General features: G+C 36.0%; 1 protein-coding gene across 4 annotated transcripts in view; it reads right to left on the reverse strand.

Annotated features, from left to right (window-relative positions):
• SP4 (Sp4 transcription factor) overlaps nt 1-15,920 on the reverse strand; it is an 82,313-nt gene that overhangs the window by 50,042 nt on the left and 16,351 nt on the right. The window contains exons 4-5 of one of the 4 annotated variants that reach the window (XM_086397430.1): nt 14,986-15,040; nt 2,931-3,028 (exon numbers count right to left, since the gene is read on the reverse strand). The exons of 1 other annotated variant lie outside the window; for it this stretch is intronic. In XM_086397430.1, the coding sequence (XP_086253556.1) occupies nt 15,000-15,040 (41 nt within the window). In that variant the 3' untranslated portion in view covers nt 2,931-3,028; nt 14,986-14,999. Of the gene's footprint in view, nt 1-2,930; nt 3,029-12,800; nt 13,355-14,985; nt 15,041-15,920 lie in introns of those variants that run through there. 2 more of the 4 variants (XM_086397429.1, XR_015162841.1) reach the window with 2 other exon arrangements.

Raw genomic sequence — 15,920 nt, forward strand, 5'->3', positions numbered from 1 at the left:
GGAAAACCTTTATTTCCATCTTGTCTCTCAGTGACATCCTCCAACTTTTAATTTCAATGTAACACCTCTCATCATTTAGCTTACTTTTACTATGTGCCACTATGTATTATTTCTATGCACCATCTATAATTTTAATAAATATTCTGTCTCCTCATAAAACAGAAGCTTTTTCTGAAGGCAGGGACTATGTCTTTTACCATCTTTGATGTTCTAGGAATTTAGCCCTGTGGCTACACTTAGTAGGAACTTAAGGACTACTCACACAAAAGAGATGTAGTTGAGAGATAATAATAAGGAAAAGAGAAATCAACAACCAGGAATGCTAACAACTCAGTGATAGGAAACAGGAAAAAAAAGTAATCTGATATGAGAGTGCAGAACATGTGCAAAGGCAATCACAGAATCAGGGATTGGCGCTGGTGTGCCAATTCAATGCACTGGCGTCTGAACACAGCAAAATTTTGTAACAATGATCATCAAATTATGGAATTTTTCTGTTTTATAGGCAGTTTACCCAAACAAGCAATAAACAGGTATTAATAAAATATAAGGTTTGGATTTTAATTATCTTCCCCCACCAATGATATGTATTTTAATAAAATGTGGTATGTTAAAGCAAACTAGCCTGTGTAGAGTTGGTATGGATTCCTAAAACTTTAGAATGGCAAGTCTTTAAAAAAAAAGTTTTTTTTCCTTATTGGCTGTGCTAGGTCTTAGTTGTGGCAAGTGAGATCCAGTTCTTGGACAATGAATTGAACCTGAGGCCCCTGTGAGGGCAGCATGGAGTCTTAGCCACTGTACTACTAGGAAAGTCCCTTGAATGAGAGCCTTAAATGCACTGAAGTTTACAGTTGACCTGTCCAGGCTGGGAAATACAGAAGTGGCACTCAGTGCTACGAGGGTACAGTATGCTCTGTCAGTTCCTAGGCTCATGGCTTAAAATAGTTGTGTAGTTCAGGGCCAAAAGAGGCTAGGCCAGCACTGTTAGGCTGTCACGAATCAGCCTAATCCCATATAGACAGCTATTCTAAGATTTATCTCTAATAGGAAACTGAGCAACCAGGAAAGACTAGCTGTCTACTTCCAAGTATACATAAACCTGCCACAAATTTTCTCTAAAACCATAGAGAGGATCATTCTAACCATGTAAGAGCCATCCTACATCCTCTGAAATGTAATCCAGCCCCATCTTCAGTTGAGGGCAATTCTGTACTAGTCACCTCTTTTCACTTCCAATTAAGATGAGATGAATATGAGCACACCTTCGGAGGAGTAGGGGGAGAATTTTTAAAACTATATTGACTTTCTTGAACTGAAATAACATTTGGCATATTTGTGGGGGAATTAGAACATAGGCAAAGAAAAGATTCTGTTCACTTATAAAAATTCAGAGTATGATTAACTTGAAAACTCATTTACAGAAATAAACCTTAAAAGACAGAACTGTTTGCTCATTTGATGGAAGAGACTAACTTAAATAATTTAAAGATGTGTGCAGACAAGGAAATGAATGAGCTCCACTGTAAAATTATAATCAAAGCCTAATTCTTAACAACTGATCTCTACATTTCCTCTTCAAAATAGTTCTAAGAATTAAGTTTATATTGTCCTTTTAATTTCTTCACCACAATAAAGCTCCAAAAGGCCATGCATGAATTTATAAGATACCTGTATTTCATTTAAATATTCACAGCTAAGGTGTATCAAGATAATTTCTACACTTAACCATGATATACAGAAATAACTATGAAATAAATTATATAAAGTTAAAGAAAGAACTAATTTTAAAAAACCCAGTGGATTTCATATTCCTATCCCCTTTGTCACATTAGGGAGTTTAATTATTATTTTCTATTTCTACTCTGCTGTCCCTTGGAAAAATTCAATGTGCTTTATCAGCTTGGGCAGATAATGATCTATTCATTACTAAGGAATACTCCTGACTGCTTACTTCTGATTTTGAAAAGGAAAGGAACATGCAAGTGTTCTTATTTCTAGACCTAGTAAATCCTCTAAAAACAAAGACAGCTTGGAACCAAAACTGCATTTAGTTATATTCTTCCAAAGGCCACTAGTAGTTTTGTATCACTTAAAATTTTTAGTTTTAATTAATAAACACAGAATTATGAGTGAATTTAATATCCTAAACAACAAAGTGTAAAATTTGGCCAGATTTATCTTATCTGGACTATGGCTGTCCAACGTTTATCTCACATTTCAGTACAAAAAGGAACTATAATACTAAAACACAAGAAAAAACTGTTTAAGGTAACTTTTATTAGCAATTACAATAAATACAAAACTCAATATAGAATGTCATTAAATAAAATCAAAAGATTTTACAGCAATACAGAATGAGATTTTCACACTACCATGACATAATAAAGTATTTTATTCAGTTAACAAAAAAGGCAAAGCATTCTAAAAGGTGAAATCCAAAGTTTCTATAAGCTTATTTTTATTACAGTTAAAATGAGTATCAGTCCTTGAAACAGTTGACAGATTTTGAAAAATGACCACATACTATATAAAAAACAGAATCAAGTATTTTAAATACAATTAAAAAAAAAACAGAGCTGCATCTACTGAGTCAAATATTTATTAAGCACCAACTATAAGCAGGGACTTCTCTGGTGACTCAATGGTAAAGAATCTGTCTGCAAAGCAGATATGAGTTTGATCCTTCAGTCAGGAAGATTCCCTAGAGAAGGAAATGGCTATCTACTCCAATATTCTTGCCTGGAAAATCACATGGACAGAGGAGCCTGGCAGGCTACAGTACTTGGGGGTTTCAAAGAGTCAGTCAGACACTACTGAGCGACTAACAGTAAGTGGACATCTCAGGCTGTAACTATATGCAAGGCACTGTCTATGCACAGAGGAGGAAGCAAAGATAACCAGGTTACTGTTAGAAGCAGTACAGGGAACCATTACTTAGCTCCAACTTACAGCCACATTTTCAATTACAAAAGCTGAATGCTACAGCAATAACAGCGTTTCAGAACCTCTAGCAGATCAGGTGCAAGAGCTGGCAAGAAAAAAGGAGATGGGAAATCTGGTATGAAGTGGGAAAAAAATTTAAGTCCACGAGTTCCCCAAATGTATCAGGTTATTATTCAATATCATTCCTCCATGATTTAAGGTTGCAGTATATAGACGTTGCTAAGTGCTTTATGCTATGATCAAAAAATTTAATATTTCTTACTTTAGAAAATAGGATCCCTGGGGAGCAGCTGACATGCAATTCTAGAACAATCTGACAGGTGCGTGTGTGCTAAGTCACTTCAGTCGTGTCCGACTCTTTGCGACCCCGTGAAATATAGCCCACCAGGTTTCTTTGTCCATGGGATTCTCCTGGCAAGAATAGTGAATGGTTTGCCATTTCCTTCTCCAATCTGACAGGTAGTTAATACATAAAAACTTCTGAAGGGCAGAGGTTTAAATCCTCCCTCAATAAGTTGTGCCCTATTTAATCATTTACATTATTACAAATGCATTTCTTTAGTTTAAGCTAAATTTTTCCTTTCAATCTAATTACATCACATTTAGTTCAGTTTACTGAGGAAATGGAGAACTACCACTACTGTCCGTATGGAGGACCAACTTAAAGCCACCTCTCCTTTCTAATCCTAAAGACACTACCAGAAAATTACTAGAGCTCATCAATTAATTCAGTAAGGTTGCAGGATATAAAATTAATACACAGAAATCGCTTGTATTTCTACACACTAACAATGAGAGATTAAAAAGAGAAATTAAGGAAACCACCCCACTTAACACTGCATCAAAAAGAATAAAATCATAGGAATAAACTTACCTAAAGACACAAAAGACCTGTACTCTGAAATCTGTTAGACACTGATGAAAGAAATCGAAGATACCACAAACAGATAATGACATACCATGTTCTTGGATTGGAAGAATCAGTACTGTCAAAATGTCAAAACTATACTACCTGAGGCAATCTATAGATTCAATGCAATCCCTATCAAATCAAATGGCATTTTTTCACAGAACTAAAACAAAAAATTGTAAAATTTGTATGGAAACACAGAAGACTCCAAACAGCTAAAGCAGTCCTGAGAAAGAACAACAAAGCTGGAGGACTTCAAACTATATTACAAAACTACAGTCATCAAAACAGTATGATATTTTCACCAAACACACAGAGATCAATGGAACAGGATAGAGCACCCAGAAATAAACCCATTCACTAACAGTCAACTAATCGGCAACAAAGGAGGCAAGACTATAAAAGGGAGAAAAGACAGTCTGTTCTGTAAGTGGTGCTGGGAAAACTGGACAGCTACAAGTAAAGAATGAAAGTAGAACATTCTGTTAACACCATACACAAAAATAAACCAAACATCGATTAAAGACTGGATATTATAAAACTCTTAGAGGGAAACACAGGCAGGACACTTTTTGATATCAATTGCAGCAATATCTTTTGGGATTTACTTCCTAAAGAAAATAAAAACAAAAATAAGCAAATGGACCCAAACTAAACCTCAAAGCTGTTGAACAGCAAAGTAAACCATAAACAAAATGAAAAGACAATCCACAGAATGGGAGAAAATATTTGCAAATGAAATGACCAACAAGTGATTAATCTCCAAAATATACAAAGAGCTCATGTACCTCAATATCAAAACAAAACAAACAGCCCAATAAGACCTATATATAGAAAACTATAAAACACTGGTGAAAGAAATCAAAGAGGACTCTAATAGATGGAGAAATATACCATGTTCATGGATCAGAAGAATCAATATAGTGAAAATAAGTATACTACCCAAAGCAATCTACAGATTCAATGCAATCCCTATCAAGCTACCAACGGTATTTTTCACAGAGCTAGAACAAATAATTTCACAATTGGTATGGAAATACAAAAAAGCCCTGAATAGCCAAAGCAATCTTGAGAAAGAAGAATGGAACTGGAGAAATCAACCTGCCTGACTGCAGGCTCTATTACAAAGCCACAGTCATCAAGACAGTATGGTACTGGCACAAAGACAGAAATACAGATCAGTGGAACAAAATAGAAAGCCCAGAGATAAACCCATGACCTATGGACAGCTTATCTTTGACAAAGGAGGCAAGAATATACAATGGAGAAGACAATCTCTTTACCAAGTGGTGCTGGGAAAACTGCTCAACCACTTGTAAAAGAATGAAACTAGAACACTTTCTAACACCATACACAAAATAAACTCAAAATGGATTAAAGATCTAAACATAAGACCAGAAACTATAAAACTCTTAGAGGAGAACATAGGCAAAACACTCTCCAACATACATCACAGCAGGATCCTCTAATGACCCACCTCCCAGAATATTGGAAATAAAAGCAAAAATAAACAAATGGAATCTAATTAAACTTAAAAGCTTCTGCACAACAAAAGAAACTATAAGCAAGGTGAAAAGACAGGCTTCAGAATGGGAGAAAATAATAGTAAATGAAGCAACTGACAAAAAACTAATCTCAAAAATATACAAGCAACTCCTACAGCTCAATTCCAGAAAAATAAACGACTCAATCAAAAAAAATGGGCCAAAGAACTAAGACATTTCTCCAAAGAAGACATACAGATGGCTAACAAACACATGAAAAGATGCTCAACATCACTCATTATCAGAGAAATGCAAATCAAAACCACAATCAGGTACCATTTCACACCAGTCAGAATGGCTGCGATCCAAAAGTCTACAAGTAATAAATGCTGGAGAGGATGTGGAGAAAAGGGAACCCTCTTACACTGCTGGTGGGAATGCAAACTAGTATAGCCACTATGGAGAACAGTGTGGAGATTCCTTAAAAAACTGGAAATGGAACTGCCATATGACCCAGCAATCCCACTGCTGGGCATACACACCGAGGAAACCAGAACTGAAAGAGACACGTGTACCCCAATGTTCATCGCAGCACTGTTTCTAATAGCCAGGACGTGGAAGTAACCTAGATGTCCATCAGCAGAGGAATGGATAAGAAAGCTGTGGTACATATACACAATGAAGTACTACTCAGCCATTAAAAAGAATACATTTGAATCAGTTCTAATGAGGTGGATCAAACTGGAGCCTATTATACAGAGTGAAGTAAGCCAGAAAGAAAAACACCAATACAGTATACTAACACATATATATGGAATTTAGAAAGATGGTAACAATAACCCTGTATGTGAGACAGCAAAAGAGACAAGAGATGTATAGAACAGTCTTTTGGACTCGGTGGAGGTGGGGGATGATTTGGGAGAATGGCATTGAAACATGTATAATATCATATAAGAAAAGAATCGCCAGTCCAAGTTTGATGCAGGATACAGGATGCTTGGGGCTGGTGCACTGGGATGACCCATAGGGATGGTATGGGGAGGGAGGTGGGAGGGGGGTTCAGGATTGGGAACATGTGTACACCCGTGGCGGATTCATGTTGATATATGGCAAAACCAATACAATATTGTAAAGTAATTAGCCTCTAATTAAAACAAATAAATTTAAATTTTAAAAAAATGGGCAGAAGATCTAAACAGACATTTTTCCAAAAAAGACATACAGATGACCAAAAGGCACATGAAAAGATGCTCAACATGCTAATTGTTAGATGCAAACCAAAACTACAAGGAGGTTATCACCTCGCACCAGTCAGAATGCCCATCATTAAAGAGTTTACAAATAGTAAATGCTGTAGAGGGTACAGAGAAAAAGGAACCATCCTACACTGTTGGTGAGAATCTAAAATTGGTACCATCATTATGGAAAACAGTTATGGAGGTGGTTCCTTAAAAAGCTAAACATAAAACTATCCAGTAATTCCACTCTTGGGCATATATTTGCAGAAGATCACAATTTGAAAATATACATGCACCTCAATATTCACTGCAGCACTATATATATTACAATAACCAAAACATGGAAGAAACCTACATGTCCATCAACAGAGGAATGGATAAGAAAGATGTGGTTAAATACATCACACACACACACACACACACACACGCACACACAATGGAATATTAGAAAAAGTAATGAAATTTTGCCATTTGCAGCAACATGGCTGGACCTGGAAATTATCATACTAGGCAAAGTAAAAAAAAAATATCATTTACATGTTTACAAAACAGAAAAAGACTCACAGACTTCAAAAACAACCTTATTACCAAAGGGGAAAGGTAGGGGAAGGAATAAATTAGGAGTTTGGTATTAATATATGTAGGCTTCCCTAGTGGCTCAGAAGGTAAAGAACATGCCTACAATGCAGAAGACCCAGGTTCAATCCCTGGGTAGGGAAGATCCCCTGGAGAAGGAAATGGCAACCCACGCTAGTATTCTTGCCTGGAGAATCCCATGGATGGAGGAGCCTGGCAACTACTGTCCATGGAATTGCAAAGTGTCAGACACAACTGAGTGACTAATACTTTTCTCTTTCACATTAACATATACACACCACTATATATAAAATAGATAACAAGAACCTACTGTATAACATAGGGAATTCTATTCAATATTCCATAATAAACTACATGGGAAAAGAATCTGAAAAACAATGGATATATGTGTGTATATAACCTAATAACTTTGCTGTACACCTAAAACTAACACAACATTGTGGATGAAGCATACTCTTAATACAAAGTAAAAATTAAATTAAAAAAAAACACCTCCTTTCTATTTCAAATGTGAAAAAGCCAAACTTGATTCAATATTTACATCAAGACCCAGCAATACAGAACACTGCAGAAAGCTATTTCACCCCACATCTTGTATATTTACCTCTTGCCTGGTTAGCCAAGGTGGCGGGGGGTGGGGGTGGGGGGTGGGGGGTGGGACTTAGAACACTCACCAAAACTTCTAACTCATTTTTTGTCCATTATAAATTTACTGATGTCACAATTTCTCCTCATATTATCTCAGTTCATGAAATGATTATTTGGCCCAGTCAAATTTGTCATAAAAGTATAAATACTTTAGAAAAATGTTTACAACAATGTATCTAGCACAACAGCTGTTTCAAGTTTCTAAGTCTGACGATCTTAACAGAAAGTAAGACAAGAGAAGAGGAACTCTGATACAGAATGAGTGAATTTTAGACACAAATATCTGGATTCTAGAATTTAAAACAGTTTATGAAGTAAAATTGATATTTTACTTCATAAACTGTTATAAATTTTTTCATTTAGCAGAACTAAAATTGAATAACTATATTCAATTTTAGTTCTGCTAAATGAAAAAATTGTAACAATTCGAACTATTACTTAGCAACCAAACCACTGCCTCTTGGGACAGGAGAAAATAAAATTAACTTTAAGACCTTATTCCTTTGAGAAAGGGAGGAAGCAAGAAAAACTTGCCAACAATTTTCTTCCTAATAAAAATGCTTATGACACCTGCATTAGTCTATTTAAGCCTCAGGGAGTTAGACATGGGTTATCCTGACTTTGCCAGTAACTAAAGATGTGATTTGGGTAAATTTACATATCCCTTTGGGTCTTAGTTTTTCCTCTTATAAACAAAAAGATGATCTGTAAAGGTCACTTACATATCAGAATTTCTGTAATCTTCCAATATGGTTAAAAAAAATTTTTTATACACATGAACATATGTATATATCCACCTGCACACATACATATCTTGATACCAGTCCGAATCTCTGTTTTAGTTAGTTCTAAAGAAAACTTTAAAACTTTGTATTAAATACTATTTCTTGGTAATCAGACTTGTAGCGTTAAGAATTTAAAAAAATAAATCATTAGTTTATTTTTATAGAACTATTTTCAAATATAATTTATAAATAGAAAATTCAAGGTATAGTCAGACGAGAAGACTGTCATTGAAAAGACAGTTACTCAGTTACCAAGAGAAAGGGGCACACCATGCACCAGAAGGCCACACAGGGAAGCCCAGAGTGGGTGAGGAGGCAGAGGGACAGAGAGGAAATGTGGACAAGGGCCTTTATTGTGGTTTCCACAAAAAGGAAAAGGTGTGAGTTAGGAGAAACAGAGGCAGGGGAACAGGCTTGGGATTGGCCAGTTTGAATAATTTCAAATGGCTCTGGGGCATAAGGGCTGTCCTTTATTGTGTGGTACCTGGCCCTGTGACTAGAGTAGGTAGACAGTAGCCTGAAGCATGAGGGCCACAAAGATTGTGGTTGGTTGGGAGTAGGCTCTGCAGTGGTTTGTATTTGAAAAGCACACTCAAGGTGGAGTTGCTTTCTATCTCCAGGAACTTCTTAACCCTGGAAAGGGCAGTTCCTTCAGGATCAGTGAGGCCCCAGATGTCAAAGCATCAAAAAACAGAAAATAAAACCCACAGTTTACACAACCCACTTAAGCTAACAGAGCAGTCTCACTTCTTTCTGGCTGCTGCTAAGTTGCTTCAGTCGTGTCCGACTCTGTGCGATCCCAGAGATGGCAGCCCACCAGGCTTCCCCGTCCCTGGGATTCTCCAGGCAAGAACATTGGAGTGGGTTGCCATTTCCTTCTCCAATGCATGAAAGTGAAAAGTGAAAGTGAAGTCGCTTAGTTGTGGCCGACTTTTAGTGACCCCATGGACTGCAGCCTACCAGGCTCCTCGGTCTATGGTATCCTCCAGGCAAGACTACTGGAGTGGGGTGCCATTGCCTTCTCTGTCACTTCTTTCTACTGGGTATTTATTGAATACTTACTGTATTACCAGAACTGTGGTTTATGGTGCAGAAACAAAAATGAACATGTAATAGAAAATGAGACTGCAAAATGCTAAACACATACATATTGATTTAGAAGAAAAGCATTAAGGATAAATTTATAATAATAATTCACATCCAAATTTTTGGTATTTACCAAATATTTTGTGACAAATACAAATGTTTTGGTATTTACCAAACATTTTTACATGTTACTGCATTTAATTCTCAGAAAAACCCAGTGTAGTAAGCATTTTGTTATCTTCATTTTACAGGTGATTACAACTATGGCTTAAGAATGCTAAAAGCCATCCTTTAGCATTGTCATGTCACAGACAATACCTGGCAGACCAGGGTACTGAGGGCAGGTCTTGACTCCTGTCTGTTTCACCTGCACCACATCTCCTTCATTTTAAGTTAAACCTATAGTATTCTTATGCAGAAAGGAATAGTTAACTATGCCTAAACAATGAGGATTGACTGCTCGATGGCCTTTACTATAACAACTGGGCTAACATACTGAAAAGCATGCAGGATTCTTAAGAACATAAAATAAATAAATAAATAAATAAATCTTTTACTAGTGGTGCTTTTAAGTCATATTTAAAGGTACAATTTTTTTTTTTTTAACTTTGGTATAATAGCTGAGTGCCAGACTTTCTACAACCTTTAAAGACTTGATTACTGATTACCAAAACAACTCTTTAGTTTCTCAGTAATCATGTGGAATATAAACTTTTAAAAGTGTTTCTACAAATTCAAATTAACTTTTTACCAAATGAAATCCAAGCAAATATTATATTAAAATTTTTTTAAATGCATTTGTTTTAAAAATCTTGTCTCGTTATATATTATTTAATTTTAAAAAATCCCTCATAGAAGTCATTCTACAAATGCATCCTGACATCAGCACAACCCACCATTTAAAGAAGCACTTTCTTCCCAAGGTAGCATCTGGATTCTAAATTAAACTCCCCTTTACTACCCTAGTGGCTCAGACGGTAAAGCATCTGCCTACAATGCAGGAAGACCCAGGTTCGATCCCTGGGTTAGGAAGATCCTCTGGAGAAGGAAATGGCAACCCACTCTAGTACTCTCGCCTGGAAAATCCCATGGACAAAGGAGCGTGGTAGGCTACAGTCCATGGGGTCGCGAAGAGTCGGACACGATTGAGCGACTTCACTCACTTGCCAATAGTTGTGAGGCTGAAAATGGAGTTCTTCCTACTTTAATATCCCAAGCAGAAAATTCTAAAGTTCAAGCAGATGAAAATACAAGTGGTCCTGTGAGATCTCTTTGTGGACTACAAATCAGATGTCATATTCTTCACCTTCTAGCATAAGAAGTAAGACATTTTCTCCTTTGAAACTGAGACAAAAAAGATCCACCTAATTCTTCTACTTTTAAATTTGTAGATTTTACACTATTTTCCATGGGGCAGGCTGACTAGAAACCTAAGGCATGAGGTGCTAAGGTAATAAAACAGTCAGGTCTGTCGGGATGGTTACTGTAAAGTTAGAAATCAGGAAGGGAGCAAAAACGACAGTAAAATCTCTGGCTTGAACATCAGGAACTAGTTTCTGAAAGGTTAGGAGGTAACACCACCTAAGAGGGTTCTCACCAGTATTTATTCTCACAAGGCTATCTTGCTGCTTGTCAGCTATTGAGAAGCTCAGGTCCAGGCAAGCACACTTCCTGTCTTAAAGGGCAGCTGGTCTCTGACCAGGCATCTTCAATGTCTGTATCTACTAGCAAGGGCATTCTGAGTAGTCATAGGAGGTCCCAGATGGCAGTATGAATGCCCCAGGGTTTAGGGGCCTGGCCCTCATCTCTGCTGTTGCTGATGGCTAGGCATGTGTCTTATTTAAAAAGACGGCAGCAAATCATTTTCTAAAAAAAATCTGCAAATCCTTAGTAATGACTCAAACTTTGATAAATGACCTTCTTTAAAGGGCAATAGCATAGATTCAATATTAGATTTGATTTCAAAGATTTGCCAAAACAAGAACAAACTCTGACATTTTGACATACTGACATATTCAGAGTTTTACTCCAAAAAGTAATTAATTTGATTTAAAAACTAGAAATATTGTTAAATGATATTTTTCCTGAATTTTCCTCTTGGTTCACTGAAATAAAATTTAAGTGCAAATTTGTTTCCATACATTTGTGTTTAAAATGATAGAATTTTAATACTAAACAAAAATACCTCATATATTTCATTTTACAAAATACATATATATACATATATTTAATTGTAACAAAAGGAAAAAAGATTTCTTAAATATATCATAGTTACCTCTACTCATCACAAACTGCTTATGGGATGAAACATGTTTGCCTTACAGTTTGAAAATTATACACAGTTATCACTGCCAGCTCAGATAGCTGCCAAAGAATCCTTTTAAAAAGCACTGAGAGCTGTCTGAATACTTTCATTTCAACAATTAAGTTTTCTTTGTGACTTGGTTTGAGGGTGGAGTATGAGGAGGTCTGCTAATTTTTTAGGATTACCCCCAAATGGGTTGGTATCCTTAATTACAGGGTAGAGTTAGGGAAACAAGGAAGGTGATGAACAGGTCCACAGGTATAGAATATAATCCCCTTATGTAAATGTGTATATATAAATTGTACATACACAAACTCAAAGACAGACAAAATGAACTCAATCACATCTTTTGAAAATACACACTAAATTTACTCCATTCTCATATACTACAAATTTACTCTGGTATATCAAACTCTTATAAAATGTAAATTAGCATTTAATTCTCTTTGGTACTTTGTTTCTTTAAAACTGAGGTGGGGGGGGCACTTTTAAAACTTTTTCATGGTAACAGCTTCCTTGTCCCTAAGGACTTAAATATGATTAACAATCAAACAGTAATTTTGAGTCTAGGTGGAATCTGAATTCTTTCCCCCAAATCCCCATGTTAATTCTGCAACACTGGGCAAGTTCTTTACCATTTCTAAGCCTTAATTTTTCTCATCTCTAAAAAAAGCTATAACCTAAGATTGATACAAAACAAACCTCATGTCGCACAAAGTATAGGTTCCATCAGAAGAGAAGAATATGTCTGTTTTGTTTCCCCAGCACCTAGAACAACGTGCAGTACATGGAGGCAGATACTCCAAGTTATCTTGTTTATTATTTATCCACTAAACAACCATAATAAATTTATAGCATCACTCTTGTCAAATGAGTTAATGCTACATAAAAATGACATGCAGAATTATCTGAACAATACACATTCTATACATATAATTCCTATGATCTCTGGGTTTTTTAAAGTTATTTTTTAATGATACTTACTTCAGAAAGTAGATAAACTTGTATCTATACTGACATGTCACATCCTGATCAAGAAGCAAGTCATGAAATATAGGCCTTATGGTATACCCTTCAGTATGCTTGATAACTGTTACTAATTTTGTATTAATATAATTAAATATCAGTGTGTATAAATTAATATAACAGACATTAATTATCAATATATGCTGATATTGGGTTGGTCAAAAAGTTCATTCGAGTTTTCCCGTAACACTGTATGCTGCTGCTGCTGCTAAGTCGCTTCAGTCATGTCCGACTCTTTGCGACCCCATGGACGGCAGCCCATCAGGCTCCCCTGTCCATGGGATTTTCCAGGCAAGAGTACTGGAGTGGGGTGCCAACCTTCTCCAATAACACTGTATAAAAAAGACCAAATGAAATTTTGGCCTAACCCGTATTTAATAATATTGCTTAATATAAAACTAACATATTAAATACTAATAGTAATAGTTTACAAATATTAATGAAAATGAAATAAGACTCCTCTATAGCTTATATTCTTAGAATCTGTTTTTCAAAATTCATTCAAAATCAGTTTACGGTACACATATATTTACTAAAGGAAATGTTCTTATTAGTTTCAAATTCCCTATCAACACCAAATACCGTAAAGCAATACATTTTTTAAAATTCTAATTCTTTCCATGGCACATATTTCCTGTGCCCCAAAGGTCGATAAACAGTAGAGGGCTCACCTAGAGATAGAGGCATCAGTGGCGTATCGAACATACTGTAACAATTACAGTAACATAACTTAAAATCATACTGCTTAGCTGTAAAGACAGTCCTGTTCACCTAGAACAGCCTTACGAAGTATTTCACTCACTAGCTGCCTAACATACTGGCTGTATGCCCTTGGCCAAGACACTAACCTCTGATAGCCTTGGTTTCCTGTGCTAAAAACTGAGGTCACCATCATTATCTGCTTCAGAGGACTGCCAAAATCAAATGAGTTAACATACATATAATGCTTAAGCACAGTATCTGACACTTTGAGACAATGAATTGTTTCCACAACTGATTACAGGAAATACACTGCACAGTACATGGGGAGTCTGTGGTGAGAGACAAGTGTAATGGTTACAGTGCCAGGGTTCTAGAGACAAAATGGGTATGGAGATTAGATGACCTTGAGCAAATTGTTTACCACTCTAGGCCTCAGTTCTTACACCTGACAATACTTAACTTTATAGGGTGTTCTAAAGAATAAATGAGTTAATATGTCAAGTGCTGCATACAGTATCTGGGATACTCTTAAACATGCAGTAAATGTGAGTTTAAATATAAAACAAACAATAAGGCTTAAAGAACACTTTTACTTCTTGTTTCATTCATGAAAGGAAACAATTATTTCTTTTCCTATTAGAACAGTATAAAAGTGGAAGTTCAGCCCCATATATCATTCAATCTCATAAGCAAGGTATCAAGCCTCATAATACGGACACTGGCTACATATTTGCTGACTGAATTTATGGATGCAGTCTGCCAGCAGGGAGTCCACGAAATGGATGAAAGTCTATCAAGAGGTTACTAAAACCATTTACTGCCCTATCATTAAAATCAATTTAACTACTGACATCCTACCAATGAGGACAAAAGGTGAAATTCTAGAAATAAAAACACAATGTACTTTAACTTTATAAAACTATAAAACAAGTAATCAATAGGATTATTTATAAAATAAATTATTCCTTCAATAAGCATACTGTCATAGTTCATAGTATTTATGACAAATATCCGTCAAATGTCAGAGTTTCAAATTTAAATGTAGATTTAACTATATGGGAAAATGGGTAAGATTTATAAACCACTTTAAGTGTAATTGTTTATCCTATATAAATTCTGTTAGTACATGTCATCATATGTATCTAATCTCTTCCCCTTTCTTCTTCTCCCTCAGGTCCCTGACCTAGACACCCTCAACTGTAACAAGGATTTCCCACCCTCCCGCCCAATCCCACACCAGGCACAGGAGGCACCCACTTACCACAGCACAGATCACTATCTGGTTCCTATACTTCTGTGCAAAAGCAGCTCCGCTTCTGTGAACAAAAAGCTGTGGTGACTTGACTCATTATTTACACAACTGGACTAAACTCTCTCGGGCCACATTATGAAGCACCTACATGATAACTTCTGAGGGACAGAAGCAACCCTGAGACTTTAAATATCTTTGACTTGGCCTTAAAACTTTCCTTACTAAGATTCTCATCTGCAACTGTCTCTCAAAAGAATTAGATGAATGAAACAATTAGATATGCAAGTTCCTCTTTTATTTCGTTTTACTAAGCACTTTTTCTTTTATAATCATAAACTCATTCCTTTTCAAGTATGCATCCTGACTCTCATCCCAAGGATCTATCCATCCCATTATTCTATGAAATCAAAGCTTTCCTCCACCTGTATGCCTTCCCTGAGTTCAGTATCAGGATTGTATGTACGGAGCAATGTTCCCTGATGTGTGAAACAGAAAAAAATCATAGCTCCTGTGGTTTTTACAGAAGGTTTACAATTCAACTTTAATGTATAATAATGTTCCTTTAGCTAAGCCTAAATTCTGCATTGTTTATAGAAGACTCTTTAACTGCATTTCCAACATGAAAAATCCAACATAACTTGAAATGACAGTCCTCATCCCAACCTTGCAAACTTTCCTTTTAAGGTCCTGCTCAGTTGTTAACCCTCTCCATGAAAACACTCCCAGAACTATACAAGCAAGTCTTTCCTTCCTCTGGGCTTCCGGAATACCTCATCGACAGCCTTTACAAACCACGCTGTACTTTAATAAACTATATATTCATCATATTCCATTCAGTCTGAGATGCAAATGATAAGAAAGAAAAACAATTTTGCTAATTAAACTATGACATGCCTTTGATTATGAGGTGCATTTCAATTTCCAAGATGTTAAATTGTTAAAAA

This window comes from Bos grunniens, chromosome 4 (genome assembly GCF_055505025.1).
Source record: "Bos grunniens cultivar Pamir isolate PY7600 chromosome 4, Bosgru_T2T1.0, whole genome shotgun sequence".
In the NCBI taxonomy this organism is placed as follows: Eukaryota; Metazoa; Chordata; class Mammalia; order Artiodactyla; family Bovidae; genus Bos; species Bos grunniens.